The 19,165-nt window shown below is 35.5% G+C and overlaps 1 protein-coding gene and 1 long non-coding RNA gene across 3 annotated transcripts; one reads left to right on the top strand and one right to left on the bottom strand.

The window, feature by feature from the left end:
- Positions 1-377: 377 nt before the first annotated feature.
- LOC116176965 lies at positions 378-18,143 on the bottom strand. The gene is made up of 3 exons (XM_031495815.1): positions 17,957-18,143; positions 2,632-2,735; positions 378-1,524 (listed from the first exon to the last, which is right to left on the bottom strand). The coding sequence occupies exons 1-3, from the start codon at positions 18,035-18,037 to the stop codon at positions 1,398-1,400; spliced, it is 312 nt and encodes a 103-aa protein (XP_031351675.1). The 5' UTR covers positions 18,038-18,143; the 3' UTR covers positions 378-1,397.
- On the top strand, positions 9,831-10,742 carry LOC116176966. 2 transcript variants are annotated; one of them, XR_004146565.1, is made up of 2 exons: positions 9,831-9,930; positions 9,984-10,742. It is a non-coding gene; the product is annotated as an uncharacterized LOC116176966 (long non-coding RNA). The 2 variants fall into 2 exon arrangements; XR_004146564.1 differs by having other exon boundaries at positions 9,876-9,939.
- Positions 18,144-19,165: the final 1,022 nt, after the last annotated feature.

Genomic DNA, 19,165 nt, shown 5'->3' with positions numbered 1-19,165 from the left:
GACCTGAGGGGCTGAATGCTAAAAGCTAAAACTAAGTTAAACCTTGTGCATAATCTAGCTATGTAAATGGACGTGATGTTGCAATTTTGTTTTTTTAATCAATACAAATCACAATCAGTAGTTTGTTTTGGAATGAAAGGCATATAGAAAGGGGTAGATACAGGGCTCCGTTCCACGTCATAGTTGCTCAATATCTGCCAAATTCGCATGAAAGATGCATGAACAATCTACCGACATGCCTGCAGTTGGTGTAAGTTTTGTTGCCTATCCTATAAAGTGATTTATTAAATTATAATTACCACGGTCCGGGATAATTACGACCTTTAAATGTAAACATCAACACTTTTCATTAATAGTTGCGATGTAAACAGATTATCTAAACTTCTAAACAGAATTACTATTTTATTTCATCTTTGTTACTTTTGAACACTGTTATTGAATAAGCAGCTATTAAATTTAATTATTCAAATTACCTATCTATCCATTTTTGACTTGCATTTTAAATTAGGTACAATAAAAAAATACGGATTTATTTTTCACAAGTTTATAATAATAATAATAATAACATTCAGAATTACGTTGAATTTTGCTCTCTTTCGACACTTTTTTCCAAAGTATATATATTGAGGAGTATGATCGAATTACTTTATGGAGTCATAGCACAGAAGGCGGGGATGACAAAAACGTTTCATCGCGTCAAGACCTTTAATTAGAATTTAGAACTGCTATGAAGGTCAGAAGATGAAGAAGCATCAGTTAATACACAACTCCCTCTGCTATCACTTCATCATTAGTGAGCGTCATTTTTTCAAAATTGGTACCTTCTCATATACAAATCTAAAAATGAAGTTATAGATCCAATATTTCAGTTGTAGGTATTTAACGTTAGGTATATTGTAGAATGAACATTTCCATTTGCATAAATAAAAGTATTTCTTGTAAAACCTCAACTTTATTTTTGTGGGTCCCTTTCGAAACTGAATAGCGCAGTAGAACGATAAGTTTTTACTCCACTTCCTAGATCTTCGTTTTGACGTGTTTCCAGGGACTGCATCAGAGCTCCAAGCTAACACATTTTTAAAAATACAAAAATTAAAGCGCATATATTATGTACTTCTTAAATTCTATGTTGTATTGACTTGAGGTATTTACAAACTTAATTGGCTAAAGGTAGGTTCTAGTCTTCACTCTACGGCCTACAATATTGCAATACACATCTAGTAAACAACTACGAACTAATACTGTTATGATTTTCTTCGGTTAGTAGGTATAAAAACAATAAATTAGACCTATACTACATGTTTACAATAATAATAAGTACTGGCTACCATTGCAACAAATTCTTTCAAATTTTTGTAAGGTATAAAAAATTTCCTAAGTTATAAAAAATATTAATCTTAATAGTTGTTCTTTGTGCTGTTAGCTTTATCAACTTTAATAGGTACTTTACACTTGTAGATAAATGCCGCCGTTGATATATCATCGTCCACTCGAATGCACGATGTGTCTTTGGGACACGTGCAGCTGCAACAAAAGAGTAACTTAGAATTGCGCTCTTCATCAATAATAATTCATTTGCAACTTTGGACTTGGGCATTAAAAAAAATCGAGCCAAAATGTTTGTTGGAGACAGCAATTAACCTGTCTTCCAGATTGTAACAAAAATTGTTTGCACTTGGAGCACAAATCTTGGCTGTGTAATAGGTTATCCCGAAATAGTACGCGTTTTGTTTAGGAGTCAGAGGTGCACATTTTTAATTTCCATATTATCGATTGGAGACGAAAAATTAAAAAAAAGTTTCCCTGTCCTGATATAATTGCGCATACTAACTACGCGAGAGGAAGTACACGTGCCCTTTTTCTGATACATTCGATTATTGTTCGGCCAGTTGCATTTAAGATTTTCTTTGTGTGGATGCACCATAGCCCAAACCAAAACCAATGAGAGACCGACTGTGAGATGTCTCCCAAGTGTTCTAAATACAAGATACTCTCAGCTCTCAGTAGTATGAAAATGGGCGTTACTATGCACGACAATTACGCTTTTAATTGGTCTCTGATGAACGTGCAAGGGGCCTTTTAGATTCTTTTCGACACCGAATGAAATAAATTAACAAATCAAATCGAATTTGCTAAATCACATCCAGATGTGTTATTGATCTATGATAATTTCTAAAGGTGCATATTCATAACCACAAAACCAGCACAAGCATTTCAGTTTAAATTTTTGAATTCTGGATAAGGTGGTTTGTTTGTCCTTTCAACTCCCAATTCTTCGCGCGCTTCATTAATCTTTACGCGTCATTAATCTTTATGCGTCATTAATCTTACACGCAATCGTGATTTAAATTTCACGCAAGAAAAACGGTGGCATGGTTTAATAGTCTTCGTGGTCATTATGTTAGTACCTGCGTTGGTCAGCAACCGGCATCTTAATGGAAAATACATTCTTTTTACATAAAAAAACCACATAACGACTGTTGTCGTTGCTAGCACGAATGCCATTATTGGTTAACAACATAATAGAGAAAACCTTTTTTTATGGATAGTATTTTCGATCAGTTACAAGTTACTTCAAGCAAAAATTTTGCTTCAAGTAATGAGATGCAAAATTCTTTGCAGGATACTTACTTATTTTTCATAAAGTAATTGACTAAGCGCGAGAATCTGTTGTAAACTCCCCATCCGCAGGGTGTATTCTTTTTGCAAATTTCTATATCACCATCAGCCGACCTCTGTAACAATACAAAAGCACAAATAAGTTTAAAGGGCAACTAACGGGCGATCAAAAATGAGTGGCGGTCGAGCCTTCTTTGGAAGTTCAAGTTAAGTACGATTTCCCATATAAACAAAAATTGCAAAGGTGACTCGACAGCAACTCATTTTTGATAGCATAGTATTTCTTTTATGTGATTAATTTAATATCTGTAAATTGCAAATTAATGACAGTTAAGGTACCAATAAATTGGTCTCACATGGTCAGTAAAAACATGTTCCTAAATTTATATTGTAAGGCTACAGTTTGTAAGTACCTTTTTCATGGCTTATGTAATATTTTCCAACTTGTCTTCATAATTGTGATCCATTAAATGTTCATACAGAAGATGCGTGTTAATACAAAGTAAAGGTGTAGGCGATGTGAGACACATAGGACTTACTTTGAATTGAACTATAATAGCACTCATAGCTTTTCTATAATTTTCTGATAACAGTTTCAATGATAAGAAATTTATATTTTTGTTACCCTCCACGCGTTACCTTTTGTTCTCCATCTGACATTCAAGTTTAAAAAATAAGTCATTCTGTAGGCAACACCCCACTCTCTGTTCAGGGGTAGCTTAAAATATTAAAAATGGTGTTCTTTTGCCTTAGCAACCAAATACAAACAACAACAACTACATATTTTACATAAATCCGTCGGTCGTTAGCTAAGTAAATACCTACTACAATGCGAAAAAATTACACCCCCATCAGGGTGAGGTAGGTATTGTTTCCCTAGGGCAACTATATCTAAAAGTGATTATTTTCACTTGTTTGATCAAATGTGGTTCATTTTATTCTCAATGATTTTATATCACAGTTTGAAGTAGAGGGCCTTAGATATAATAGCGCCATTAAATTACACTCCTTGCTTGAGATTAAGAAATTTAAGGATTGGGCGAGTAATACATAGTACACCAACAGATTCGTCTCATCTAGACCTTTTGTTTTCCATTTTAGGGTACCTTCTTCCGGTACTCCGTTTTTGAGATATTCGACGATTCGTCTCGTTCAAACCTTTATTTACCCGCTTAAGAGTAGCTACTCACTTCCGACGCTAGGTTTTCGAGGTATTCAAATATGAAACTTTGACGATATGGCCGATTCGTATCGTCCAGACCTTCTATTTTCCCGTGAGAGCACACTCCATTTTCAAGATATTCGAATTTAAAGTTTTAATTCCACCGACAAATATGTCGCATTTATATTTTCAATTTCCCTTTGAGGATACCCTCTTCCGATTTTTTTACCACTTATCTATAAAATGGATCCATGGACGTTAGAATAAAGTCATATAAATGTCATCTATAATTAGCAGCTTATAATACATCCGTGCATAGGTTAAATATTAATATTAATGCATTAGCGTAAACATACTTTGTATAAAAACGGAGGTATATCTTTCAAATTCGATAACAAATACGTAAAAAGGTTTTCTCCCTAAGGCGAGTAACTTTAGCGCATTTTCCATGCATTTATCAGTACGTTCCAAAATGCTTAATGAAAAAAGTTAAAATTTCAAAAAATATCTCCAAATAAGAAAGTTGGCATTGCGAAGTCTTGCGCACGTCTGATTTTTACTAGATATATGCGATATGTTTGCTTTTAGTAGAAGTATCTGTGGTTAAAATTTCAACAAAGTATATAATAATAAATAATAAATAATAATACCTAATCTTTATTCCAAGAAACAAAACTGCAAACACAACAAAAAAGTAAAAATTATATAAAGTATAAAGGCAGTGCGAAAATAAACGAAAAGTTAGCTTAAAGATAATCTATAGTAGGTGAATAATACTACACCAGTAAGAGTAATGAGAATAGAATTACTCTAAACACTGGGATGATAAGCAAATCCAAGATCATGCTACAAACGCCATACACACATACAGAAATCTAAATAGGGATCAACAGATATAACTATATAAATTTAATGAACATATTTTCAGCTAGATAAAATGTACGCAACGTATCGCTAGTGAAGCTTTGGTGTAAATGAAGATGTATAATATAAACCAAGCAGAATTAATCCAATTGTAGAATTAACTTAAAATAAGATACATGTTTTCCAACACAGTAGTCGTTTTAGTAAATAAAAGTTCCTTAGCTCTTTTCTTGAACACCCGAACTGATAGTTCAAATATACTTTGAGAGTAATGGTTAAAAAAATAATTACAAAATTTTGGACCAACAAACAAGAATGTTTTTTGAAAAAACGATTTAGTGACTTGAGGTAGATGCAGCAGTTTCTTAGAATATTGTCGAGTATTGTGAATTATATATGAATAAATAAGAAAAAAGTTGATATTGCGCAACTTGGGCATGCATGCGCACATTATAATACAAGAAGAACTAAACTTTGGAGAGTATCTATCAGAAGATCTGAAGTAACGTGAATAAAATATTACATTACTGGAAAGAGAGAAAAAAATGAATGGAGAAAGAAATGAAGTTTGAAGTATTTACCATGAAGTATTGAGTAATAAAGAATACGGCAAGTGCCAGTAGGTATAGATGGAGGTGGGTGTGGGAAAGTAGAAGAAATTATGCTGGATGAATAATGACAGAGTCGTTTCCATTTCCATTTTGCCGTGAGAGCACCTCTTTTGAACATTTTCAAGATATTCCAATTTGAAGTTTTAACTCCACCGACAAATATGTCGCATTTATATTTTCCATTTTCGCTTTGAGGACCTTTTTATCATTTATCTATAAAAGGGGCCCATGGACGTTAGAATAAAGTCATATAAATGTTATCTATAATTGGCAGCTTATAATACATCCGTGCATAGGTCAAATATTAATATTAATTAAGCATAAACATACCTACTTTGTAAAAACGGAGGTACCTAGGTATATCTTTCAAATTCGATAGCAAATACGAGTAAAAAGATTTTCGCCCTAATGGCGACTAGATGGAGATTTTGTTGTTTTGTGAGGACGCCTTTATGCGCGTGTTTTTTGTCACCTGTCGTGGCCACTGAACTAACTATAGGCACATACGAAACAAATGGTGCACGCACGCCACACGACATGTTCTCTATAGGCGCCAAATTTTAGTGGTTATGCGACTTTTAAGACCCTTTCGTTCATGATAATTGCTTTTATTAGTATACCAACATAAATACATTATATTTCAGGACTCAAAATATAAGCTTAAGAAAAACTCTGAAACTCTCAAAAGCAACGTTCAGTCTTCAACCAAAGACGAGGGGGATAGTCTTTGGTTCAACTCTCATAAGATTCCGTTCATTTGTCTCCAAATTGGACATTTAAAAGAAACAATAAACATATGCGTTGCTAATTGGAATTGATTTAATGTTGATCAAAAGACTTAGATTCGCAAAAATTTTCAAATGATGCATGGCTATGCGCCCCGGAGGAATTTCAATGGGAAAGACAGCTGGTGAGCGACGAGGAAGTACTGGAAAGCGCTTTGCTAAGAGACGGCATGGAAAGAACTGTGGCCGGAAGGGAGGTAGCAGTGAAGAACGGACCATCAGATCGAACGGAGTGGAAGAATAACCCAAGTATCTGCGATACAGAGAACTGATGAAAATGATACGATTTTGGCAAATGGATTCAGCAAAAACATTCAATTAGGTACGGATTTTGTTGGCAAAAGTGATTCCTTCCGTACCAAACGTAAAAACTGACTTCCACCCACAACGAAATATATGGCATACTTTGTTGGTACAACAGTGATTGATGATTTCAAACTAAGCCCATTTTCTTTAGATGTCCTTATTACAATTATGTTTGATTGCATTTGTAAAATAATTTACTGGTTTTTATATTTTAAGTTTTTGGAGCACCCCGACCAAGGCGATATTGTACCTATACGCTTTGTGAAAAAAGCTCTGAAGGCTTTTCTGTTTTTTGAGTTCACGTCCTAATGCAGGTTATGGTAGGTACCTACTTTTCGTAGCATGCACGCATTATTGAATGAAGAAATACTAATTTTAACAGATGGATAACCCTGGTTAGTCACATCTTATTATAGAAGCGCAGACTCGCCGAAAATTAGTAAACCAAAAAATGAGATTCTTACATATTGTACAAATCAAATTAATCACGTATTGCGAACTTTGGTTTTTAATTTACTGATAATCTTGAATTTATTAGTATTAAAATTACACTAACTATCCCAAGATAACCTCCTCGTTTATCTTATAGTAGCTTGAACAAACTTCAATGAATTTTCTCATATTAAAAAATACATTAAATAATAAACCTTACAAATTACTATCTTAATAGTATGAGAGATGTAGGATACTACGCCTATACCAATTAATAATAATTTGTTTTGTTCTCGGTAGAATTTTCCTATGTAAGCATTGCACAATGGACCCATGATTTTTTTTCAAAGAAGTTCGTTGACAAATTTATGAATGAAGTTATGAAATATTAATGTGCGTCATTCATAATTATTGAGTAGTACAAACAACCTTGATATAAAGGAGAGGCCTCAACTAGAGCTAAAATGATAAAATAGATGATAGATATGACGTTCCGGTTATCGAATGACTTTTGGCACTCATGGTGATTTCCATTTTTTTGTTGTAGCAAATGACGCTATTTCATTCTTCTACGCGTTATTTAGGTGCGCGATTTCTAATTGTGGAATTATAGGCGTTTTTCCTGGCATATCTGCGATGTAAATCTTCTAACTCCTGCACACAATTTTTTATCTATCGTTTGCATACCGCGATGAAAAATGTTTTAATTTGTTACTTATTTATACGAATATTTTTTGGCATAAAACTATCGCATACTAGGATTTGCAGATTTCTACCACAAAAAATTTACTTGCGTTTTTTTTTCAAATATCGTAAAAAACGTGGCAAATTTATTACATATTTAATTGTATCTGTTTTTATGTTTTGCACATTCGGCAATTAAAAAAAATTATCAAAGTCCTCGTGTGAGATCGAAGGGACTTCAGCGAATTTTTGTGTGGACGGTCAGTATTCTATTAGGCAGTTTTGACTCCACCATCAATAAGATCCTGTCGGGGGCAACCACATTCCCTTTGTGGGTACCCACTTCTGACGTTCCGTTCACCCGCAATTTGCTTTTCAAGTTTAACCACAGATGTTTCTACTAAAGGCAAGCACATCGCATATTGTAAAAATAAGATGCGCGAATGCGTAAATTGCCAAGCGTTGGAACGCTTATGGAATTTTTAGGAATATTTTTACATTTTTAGAATTCTGGTGAACACATTTTTCTCAGTGGTTCACCCCTCGGATTCTTCGCAACTCATCTGGGATTTTAAAGTATGTGTTGGCAGACTCTTGAGAGGTTCTCCAGAGGTTTTTCCGTAACAGCTTTGCCAGAAATTCTTCATTGTTCATGTTTGAGATTCTTAAATTCTTCACAGACCCTCTCGAGATTCTTACGGATGCATTTGACATTGTTAAAATAATTTTTAGAAAATCTGGAGCAAATACTAAAAACTCTACTGGAATTTTTCCTTCTCTAAAACATTTTTTGTGAAAGGTGTGATTGTCTTTAGAAGGAACGCAACTTGGTTCAATGCGTTAGAAATTCGATAACGACAAAACAGGCACAAGTTCAAATACCGATTAGGGTATGAAATTGTGTTAGAATTATGAAGGGGGGGGGGCGGAGGGGGACACCGAAGATTCGATTTCGGCCTGTAGAGACTCCCATAGAGTTAGTGCAGATTGTATGGTGCAGTAGGTGCAGGAGAAAAAAAGATTGTTGTGGTATGGGCACGTTTTGAGAAGAGATGAAGAGCATATTATGATGGATCTGCAGATAAGTGGAAAGCTGCCCTAAAATACGATGGATACACTGGATACCGAACGAGGAACACGAACTGGCCGAATTGCTAAAGATAAAGAAGAAGATGGAGAATCCACTGCTGAATGTGTAGAAAATCTCTGACAACCTCTAAAAAGTCACACTTGAGTGTTCAAAAATCTTGTCAATGTCAATGTCAATCTCGAAAACGGTTTGTCGGAGGAAAGTACTCACAAAGGCAAAATGAATCGTCTGGACGAGACATACTTATCTATTGATAAAGTCAAAACTTTCAGTGCAAATGTGTGCAGAACTCGGAGGAGGTACTTTCAAAGGGCGGAAAGATCGTCTAGACGAGACAAATCTACTTGCGATGTAAAAACTTACTTGTCAATATCTTGAAAATGTTGAAGAAAGTATACGTACAAAGTAAAATGCAATATTTAGTAGATTTTAAATAGCCGTTTTTAAATGTTTATATGTAAAGAGCCCCATTTATAATCTAACAAGAAAGTAAACATCCATAAATATATCATGCGACTACTATGTAACGTTTCCGTTATCTTTTTAATGTGCCACCACTTCATTATTTTATCATTTCATTATATTTACCATTTTTACTTTTGTGAATGTGTCTTATCTTTACGAAATACTTTTTATTTACACACGCCATTTCTTTAAACAAATACGAGAAACATTATATTGAACGATCGTCGACTGTTTTATGAAATTTTCGGTTTCAGAGATAGATAGGCTGCTGAATTTGAATTTTCCCCAAGTGCTCAAGGAATTTCAGCTTCACATTTTTTCTCAACGCCTCTTTTATTTTAGTAATAAACTCCTTTTTCGCTACCCAAAATAGTGCAGAAAATTTTAAAAATTAAAACGAGACAGATATGCTTTCATTTTTTCATTTATGCGCAGGTGATCATAAAAGGAGATGTTTAGGCAGAGTGGTTAGGTGGAAAATCAGTGATACTAATAGACGAACTGAACTTTTTGGCCCTTGCTCTGTAGTACATTACATGGAAAATCTCGTAACGTATCTTTTTATCTATACAAACATAACTACGCTTTTGGGTATGTTCCCCACGTGGTGCACCCAACAAAATTTGGTTAATTGCGATTTTCCATGCCCATAAATGTGATTGAATTTATATCAATTTCGCTATCACAAGTACGGAAATTGGTAGGGGGTGAACATTTTTTCGTAAAGTAGGGTTGGGGGCAAGACAAAGTGGAATGGTGGGGTAAATTGACATGTGGGAAATTATCAACTGGCGCCATCAACTAGTTTTGTTGCCAATTGTTACATTAGCAGATTTCTGTATTGTAGATACTGTTCACAGACTTAGGAGTGTGAAACGAAAATGTAGAAAAGCGATTTTCGACGAGTTTGACGTAATAATGGTTGGTATATGTGCAGTGTTAGTTTTCTGATAGTTGCATTTTAGGTAAATGTTTATACGTGTATCCACCATATTCTGTGAAAGAACAAGAGAGTTAGCTCTGAAATCTTTTGGCGGTTTTTTTTAACTTGTGCAGTATTGGAGTAAAGTGGAATGTTATTATGGGGGTAAAGTGGAATACTATACCACTTTACCCTCGTGGCATTTCAGTTTCACATAAGAAACTCACTAGTCACTAGGTATGTTATCAATAATAAGAGTATTTGTTTTTAGATTGAAAACAATACGTATTTATGGAAGACTATTTCTCGTCTCGTATAAAAATAGTCACGTCAATCATCACACGTAGCGGCCCACTGCAAAACTGGGTGCCCATGCGAAGAAAAAAGACATATGGCACCCTCCATCAAAATAAAGCTACTAGAAATTTTGGAATTCTGATAGCTTCTTTCAAGGTGGAAAAAGTTGTGCAAGAAACCCTAAAGAAGAAGCTGGGCAGATTGAATACAATTTTTACTACTGAAAAGAACGTCTAAAGATCAAAGCTGCAAAAGCAGATATAGTATCATTTGCAAGGAGAAAGTAAATAGCATCTCCGTCCGAGCGGCCGGAGGGGCGTGGACCCTGAACGGGACCCTCGTGGAACCGCGAAACGGAGCCTCCGCCGCGGTGCCCCGCTAAGCACTAACCCAGCTAACCCGAGGCTCCGTCATGTGGAGTAGCGTGCCGATCCAAGCGTGCGGCGTACGTGTGCAATACTGTTCAGCAAGTTGTTTGAGATACAATTAAAAAAATCTGCAAATTCCTTGTCTTCTTTTTCATAGGAAGGGGGGGTCCATTAGTTTGGGGGCCTTTTGGTCATGGAGCGCCCGGGGCCCTTACCCACCCAGTCCGGCCCTGGATTTGAGAAGGACAGAGCATCTCAATATATTGAAAATTTATTAGCAGGCCTCGGACTGTTTGATACGAAGGCTTGGAAGGGCCATAAGTATTTTATTTTATAATTCGTGATAGGGCCATAACTGCTGCTGCTCGGGGTGCTGCTAGGTTCTGTTGAAACCCTTTTTACATATGTTGGTTCTTTGTATGACCCATATGCATTTTCTCCCAGTGAGATTTATACCTCTGATGAGACTGCTATTATTACAGTCCCCAATAAGCCTACAAAAAATAAACCTCTCGCCAGGAAAGATTGCCGGTCATAGAACACTTGATCCCGATCTACAATCTATGTTTTTCTAAAGATGTGAGCGACTTCCGGGATAGTATCGTGTCGATGTTGAACAAAAAGACTTTTCGCTCAACATTGGCACGATCCTATTCCGGAAGTCGCTCGCATCTTAAGAAAAACATAGATTGTAGATCGACACAAGGTGTGCTGTGACCGGCAATCTTCCCTGGCGAGAGTTATATAAAGAGAAAAAAGGAATTGCAAGTTTTAGTTTTGGTGAAAGGGGCCAACCACAGTTTCTAATATATACACATCCAACTGAAGGAAATTGGGTATAATCCACGTTAAAAATTTACCTATAAATGATAATTCAAGGGAAAATCATGTACACTTTAAGGCGATTATGTTCCTTTTGAATGATTTTCATACTCAACAATTGAAAAACCGGGAACGTAATAAATTCATAAAAATTATCGCATTATATGCTATCGGACAAATTATTGGAAATGCTTACTTTAAGTGTATTTTTCTGTACGTCCATCTATTTACAGAGATTGATTTTGCTCTTGCAGAACGTACAAAAACTCTAGCGTTCGTGACACAAAAGCTGACTTTTCTTACACTTTACCATCTAGAAAAATCCCAGAATTAGTCAGAAATATACAAATTCTTTCTACTTTGCCTTTGCCAAAGCAAAGCAATCGGTCAAAGGGTCATCATCGCGGTACCCCGTTAGGTGGAGTAAAATGGGATAAATGCATTTCAAACTGAGACCATCCAAATGTCGGCAGTGAACTGGCAACTTGTGGAAATTGTAATTTGGTTGTTGAGGAACACGGTTTTTGCAGCTGCTGCCCTGGGCTGAAATGGCGCCAACTATTTAAAAAAAGATGGCCAATCGCTGTAGTTAACAATAACAAATTCTTTTAGTTCACTCATCTTAAAGTCTCCCAGAGATGTAATAAGAAGAGAATTTCATTAAAAGTTTATAGACGATAATAAAAATAATAACCACTTAATCTACATCATAAAACATTGTATAGGTAGGGAATGTAGGGGAATCTAGTAATTTATAACTCAAGGGAGAGATCACCTTGAGCTTGTATACTGAAAAGTATAAAGGCATAGGTAAGTTATTGTAAAATTTAAATTTTTTTATTAGCGGAATTTATTCATTGGCGTCGTAAAGTGTTGCCATTGAAAGGTGTAATTTGATCGTAACAATCGATTTGCGGTAGAGAAAAAAAAACGATGCTCGCCGACAATGTCGCGGTCGATTATTAACAAATTTAATGAGTGGAAGATAATCGCTACCTACTTGACAATATGTATTGCTGAAGAGGATGTCTGCGTTCATTTCGTTACATTGTATTATACATTTTGCATCACATCTACATGAATTTTAATTTCGGGGGATGATTGCATTGCCCAATTAGTTTTTCTCTGCCTTTGCTAAACCATTTTCTTATTCAACAACGTATGGAAATTTTCATCCCTCCAATTGAGAACGGAACTGTTTAAATGCATGAATGATAATAATGCAATCACGATTAGGTAGCTCTCTCACGAGATAGTGTCCATGAAGCTGCAATAACGATCTCAACAGGAGCAAGTATGCATAGGAATTTCATTTTTGTTATATCATGCTGCGCTCTCATCTGAAATGAAAACGCTTAACCAAATAGAATAAGGGATGTATTTGCATTACGGACGAATTTGCTTAATTAAAAAAGGAAATTGATTATCATACAGAAAATGAACTAAAACGTGAAAATATCCAGAGCGGGACGCCAATTGTAAGTAAATGCTGTAACCCATTCGCATATATAAGCAAGTAAGTATAAGGGGGTGAAAGAATAGAGTTAAAGAGCCCTTTAATAGGGTAGGCGAGTTTCGGTTTTGCGTAAAATCATTTCGTGAAATTAAAAGAAATATTCCTTTGTATCAGATAGGAGTTTAATGATTATGAATAACTCAATCGAATTTTCCTTTCTGACAAGTTTAGTATTCCATGCGTTCAAATGTCCCACCGAATTGTAAAGGGCTAGTAGTAAACGGCATTATTAATTCCTCATTTTGGTTCAAAATATAGAACCGGTATAGATACTAATTATTTTACTGGGTATTGTGTTTGGCTGGGAGGTATTCCATACCCCCCTCTCCCTTCGAACTGGCACCTGCCTTTAACACTGTCAGCCCTAAGGATATGGAAAACACCCAGTATATACGAACGATTTCATGATAATTGTAGAGAAAGATGATCATCAAATTTTCTTTACTGGGGAGTATTGTGTTTGGATGGGTTGTATTCTATACCCCTAGACCCCCCGAAGCTGCCCCCTTCGTTAAAACTGGCAAATGGCAAAAAAATAATTTTACATGCGTTTAAAAGTCCCTTCCCTAAATCTATATGGCGAGTATTAAAAAGGGCATTTCTCATTTTAGTTAAAAATATAGAATCGGGGAGGGGGGGGGGGATTCTAATACCCCCCAGTATGCGAATGATTTCATGACGATGATTGTAGTGAAAGAGGGTCAACAATTTCTTCCTTACTGGGCAGTACTTATTCGATTATTGTGTTTGTCAACTAACGAAGACCGCGTCGATACTTTTTAACGCACTGCTTTGGATTAGTGGTCGAAGAAATTTGGTTCAATGATGAACATGGCTTGAATACTAGAGCAATGCATTTTCCCATAAAATGAATGTAAATTGTATTCAACATATAAGTAATGCGTTTGGTCACTTTATACGCAAAATGGGTACACAATCATAAGACGTAACTGGGACAATACTTTTTTCTTGTTTTGGGCATTTTTGAATGTGTCGTGCCTAGATTAAAAATGTTGTAGCTACCAAGATGTAAAATAATAAGACATGTATAAACTCTTTAGTATAATCCAGTCGATGCCATGTAAGATAAACGGAAAATTTAGGATTAGTCTATCACACTACCACTTGTGGAGTCTTATGGAGTTTTCTTACCAAAATCACGATCGCGCGCATTTTTTATTTATAAACAGTTGAAGGTATGCATAGGTCCTCGCAGACTTCCTTGTAGTAGATTTAGTGTTTTAGAAAGGTGTTTCTATGCTTTTGTTCTCTCCGAGGTTCTCTCTATTTTGGTTTATCCTAAGTATTGAAATAAATGCGCCCTATTGCGTTTTTAGTAAGAAACGGCAGTATCGGAACATTTTATATATTTTTCAGAAAATCACTGCTTGACTCCACTCGCGGATCTTTACTCAGCACGAATCATCACCAATTTTTTGGCCGTGCCGTCGTGTATTGATCCTGGTTTTTTTGGTCGCTCTCTTTCCTACTTTTTTTTATTATAAAAGATTAAAGATTTAAACTACAGCTCGCGTTAAAGCCTCTATCACACCTGCCGACTACTCGTCCAAATTACTTCGTGATCACATTCCAGCTGGTTAAGGGCGAGACATATTTAAAGAAACAGGGAAAATAATTGACCGATAATGGATAATGTACGAAGAATGCGATAGAACAAACGTGATGACACTGGGCGTGTAGGACGACGAGTGGCTGGGTGGTGGGGGGGTTCCTACTCGGCCGAGAAAATACAACATGGTTCAATTCACTGACTACTGACTCCCCAAAATCACTCGTCCGTCGCTCGGTCGTTTACATTTTGCCTCACTGGGCCGAGTGCGCTGTCTCGGCCGAGTACCTACTCGGCAGGTGTAATTGAGGCTTAATGCAAAGTGTCGCGAAAGTCCGCACATTATCAATGTTGTGGGCAAATCATGATTCATGATTAACTTCCGTAAGCAAAACAAAGTTTGTACAGTGTGAGTGTTTTTAGTGTTACAAGGCGATTTTTCGAAAATGGTTTTAAATACTTGTATGAAATTTTGATCACCAAATAAAGATATGGGGGTCAAATTTAATATGTTTTTTAAAATGTTTCAATCAATCTACATCAAAAACTATATATGTGCTGATATTTTTAGCGCATTCCAACTCATTTTAGAAGATGCTATTATGGTCACTTTCTCCGCCCGTCCGTCCGCCTGAGGCCGCAACTACTTCCACAGTTTTGAAGATATTTAGTTAGTTCTTAGGGCCTTAAGGCGAAAAACTTTTAACTTGTTTTGTTTAATTGCCGCTATGGTTAAGGAGCTATGGTTATTTCTGATATTACAACTTACAACTTAATTACACAGTTTTCTGGTCTGGTATGCTTAAGAAGATGTTCAAAATGTCTTCGTTAAATTTCCAAACACCTTTATAATGCGTTTCCATGGAACTGTGTAATATTATGGTTTAAATTGTTTAAGAATTATGACGTTTGTTAATAATATATGTTTATTACTTAAAACATGGAAGCGACCTTCAAAGTGTAGGCTGGAAAGCAGAAGACGTAATTTGAAGGCGAAACCACGAGTTCGAAGAAGAACCCAATTACCCAAACGAACGAAGACAGGGCAGTTGAAGTCTTAGGAGCGGTAGCTATTAACCCTCATATTGTTTTCAGGACCACATTGCACTCGCACAAGATTCATCCATACATTACTCTTAGCCAAGAACTGTACGGGCAAGACTTTGAAATTTGTAATTGGGTAGCAAGACAAGAACTAACAGGTTCTTGAAACAAGTTATTTTTTCTGACGAAACCACTTTTCATAACTGTGGGCATCAGGTTAAATTTTATGTTATTTATTGTTAGCAAAGCACCCTGGATGAACTTTATAAACTCAAAATCCCTGATCAATCAGCGTCTGGGGTGGCATTATTGGGAATCCAGTAATTGGCCTGCATTTTTTTGAAGAACATTTTAATAGAGAAATGCACACAGATTTTTTAAAGAAATCAATTAGGTCAATTATTGGTCAAAAATATAAATCTTGGCATGTGGTTTTAGCAGGTCGGGGTTCCAGCCCATTATACAATACAAGCCCGTAATTATTTCCATGAAATGTTTGATTCATCGAACAGGTCCAGTCAATTGGCCTGCTCGGTCTCTGGATTTGACCTCCATGGATTTTTTTGTTTTGTGATTCCTAAAAGATAAGATACCTACAGCTGTTGATGACATGAAATACCGAATACGTTCTGTCTGGAAGACATTTTGAACATCTTTTTTAGCCATAACAGACGTTTGAAAATGTGTTTAAAATGGTAAGTTTTTTTATTGTAATATCTAAAATACGCCTAGCTCCGTAACCATGGAAGTAATCAAACAAAAAAATATTAGCGTATACGTAATTTTTAAAAACAAAAGTGCATAATTTTATCTAAAGTGTTAAAGAACCATTTACCATCCCTAAAAATTGAGAAACAAAAAATATTAAAAACCGTTTCCGAGATATCGCCTTGTAACACCGTGTATATCCACCATAGTGCTGTTTTGTGAACTCTGTTAACGCCATTCATCATTGGACAAAAACAATATAGGTAGGGTAAAAATACATTCACGTTTGGGAACGTAGAATTTCAGTTTTTTATTGGAACCAAATTCGTCATTGCTTGATGATTGAGAAATCAAACTTAATGAAAAAAAATATGTACAGGGACCCTTTGGTCCGTTAATTGTAGCCTAGCATGCTTCTGGAATATGGACTACCTCATGGAGCTACTGTAACACTTAAATTTTTATAAAGTTCGATTGTAAATGGACTACTTTTGATGCTTGATATCCCAAATGGCTATGTCGAAATTGTTCTAATTGATGAATAAAGCTTTCAGAAACACGATAAAAATATGAGTGGAATTTTTCGTACGGCTAGACTATTGCATAACTATTTTATCCAGAACGCGGAGCAACGCTGGAAGTGAATATGTAATTAGTGCTGAATTTTTGCCAAACTGGTCACCAAAATCAGAAAACTTGGTTACTCTTCAGGACAGTGCATTTTGTCGTAGTTCCCTATGAAATTGGATGCCGATATTACAAGTTTGCACAAAATGACCAAGACAGAAAGAATACAAAATTTGGGTGCCTTAATTACATAAGTATCTCGACTATTCTCTTGGCGCCCATTACTGTTGGTTGTTTAATGTAGGTGTTCGATTGAGAATTGGAATATGACTTACGAATGGCTCTGCTAAAATAAATGTCGAGAATTGAGGCGCGTCATTAAACTACCCATATAGTTACGAGTTATTTGTGTTATGATTACTATGTTTATTGAATAAATGAATGAGGGTGCAATCTCAACGAATTATAGCTATAATGCGAGTGTGCAATTTTTAAATTGAAGTTCGCCAAAAAGGGCCCACAAGTGCATAGCTGGAGATATCTTCAGATGCAATCAATTCTAAAATGTGTGTGCAGGTTGCGCAAGCTTTGCATTGGCGAAGAGAATTTGGAAAAAAACGACACGTGAATTTATCCGTAATTGTACACTGTAAACCCCGTTCTAGGTACAATTTTGCAATTTTTGTTATTGCTAAACGAATCTGTTTTCTATAAACTGTTAACTGTTACATTACAATGACGCATTTTCCAAACAATTATTGCGCGACAATAGAAATTAATAATTTACACAGAATAGTTAAAAGCGTAGGATTAAGTACGCACAACAGTGTGTACGATAGGTTGCAATGCGTAGGTAAATAGATACCTCAAAAGTAATGTTTGAGTAAATTGCGTCAGATTTAACCGCTGCAGTCGAATTAAATTTCACGTTACGCGTAATTAAGGTAAACAAATCTAAAAACGAAGTTCTCTAAAGGCGAATTGGTAACCCGAAAATCTTCGTTGACGAGGTCAGGGTTATTTACATATCAATTTTTTACAATTATTGCGTACGTCAAAGATTTAATTATAAATGATTGTTTCACTTTAATCAAATTGGGAAATTGAGCGTTGAAAAAACTTACCCTGTTTATAACGGCGGCTCCTAAAGTGTTCACTATAAGAAAGGAAACAATGGTTAAGGCAAAGTACTTCTTGAAGACCATTTTAGTTACAGTCTTTCGCGACTTGTTAAATAGCACTAAATTGAATATTTTTTAAAGCATTCGCTTTCAGCGAACCACGTGTTATTCAACATAAAGCCCGCCGAAGTCCTTTTATATCTACGTACGAGTGCTGAAGAAGAAAAGTTGCGTGCGCACTATACTCTAAATTATTAGAAATATGAAATTCGTTCTATTCTCAAAATTATCTTCTAATTAATAATCTGATGCAAGATAAATTTATTCTAGTCATCCTTTATTTAAGGAGAATCGCGCGCGATTTTCTTCAAGGGCCATAAAATTTCCATACGTGACTTATTAGAAAATTTCATTTTAAAAATGAAACGAAATATAAATTGATGTGGCAAAAAAGGGTAAATGGAATCTGCACGTGTGTGGTCAACCAAAGAAATGTACCTACAATAGAATCGTAAATCACAATGATTTATTATAATCACTAATTTAATTTGATCAGCGTTAAGGGGTTAGGTACCACTGATTATTCATTAGTTACAAATTCTTTTTCACAGTTAGTGAAGTCGTTTCTATGCCACCTACCTATACTTTCATGTACATTTATTACATATAAATTAGTATTGTAGGTACAAATACATGAATGAAAAATTCCTTTACAGCTTATGTAACAAATTCTAAATTAACACATCCGACATTAATAACTATGTGCGTGAACCTCGTAGGCATAGATCACCTAGACCCAAGCCAACAGTTTTATTACATTTTTAATTAGTTTCATACACTTCTAGCGGTACGTTCCATTCATATACCTATACAACAAACTATTCAACTCTAAGCCGTCTTTAGTTTGAACATCAGGTAGGATAATTACACAATTTTACAAATAGGTTGGAATAGGCCTGTTATAATTAAGGCGTTCGAAACACATTATTTCAGTTTAAATGATCGATAATCAACCTTTACCTGTCTTTTTATAGGGCTTTTGTTTGTACAAGTGCGGGCTGTAATTACCCAAAATTATCACAAATTAATGACATATCTTCCCTTTGCCAAACATTACGAATAAACTTTGTCAGCATGGTCAGTGGTCACCAGATCCTCAAGGTTTGCACCAAGTGAGGAAATGTTTGCGTCTTTATGTAAAAATGTTACCGG

Source organism: Photinus pyralis, unplaced genomic scaffold (assembly GCF_008802855.1).
Source record: "Photinus pyralis isolate 1611_PpyrPB1 unplaced genomic scaffold, Ppyr1.3 Ppyr1.4_LG7, whole genome shotgun sequence".
In the NCBI taxonomy this organism is placed as follows: Eukaryota; Metazoa; Arthropoda; class Insecta; order Coleoptera; family Lampyridae; genus Photinus; species Photinus pyralis.
This window is presented reverse-complemented; position numbering and strand designations above follow the sequence as displayed.

Coding starts and splice junctions, on each gene's coding strand:
- LOC116176965 (XM_031495815.1), bottom strand. CDS start 18,037: ATGGTCTTCAAGAAGTACTTTGCCTTAACCATTGTTTCCTTTCTTATA. Junction 2,736..17,956: donor GAGCCGCCGTTATAAACAGG/GTAAGTTTTTTC, acceptor GTATTGTTACAG/AGGTCGGCTGATGGTGATAT. Junction 1,525..2,631: donor AATTACTTTATGAAAAATAA/GTAAGTATCCTG, acceptor CTTTTGTTGCAG/CTGCACGTGTCCCAAAGACA.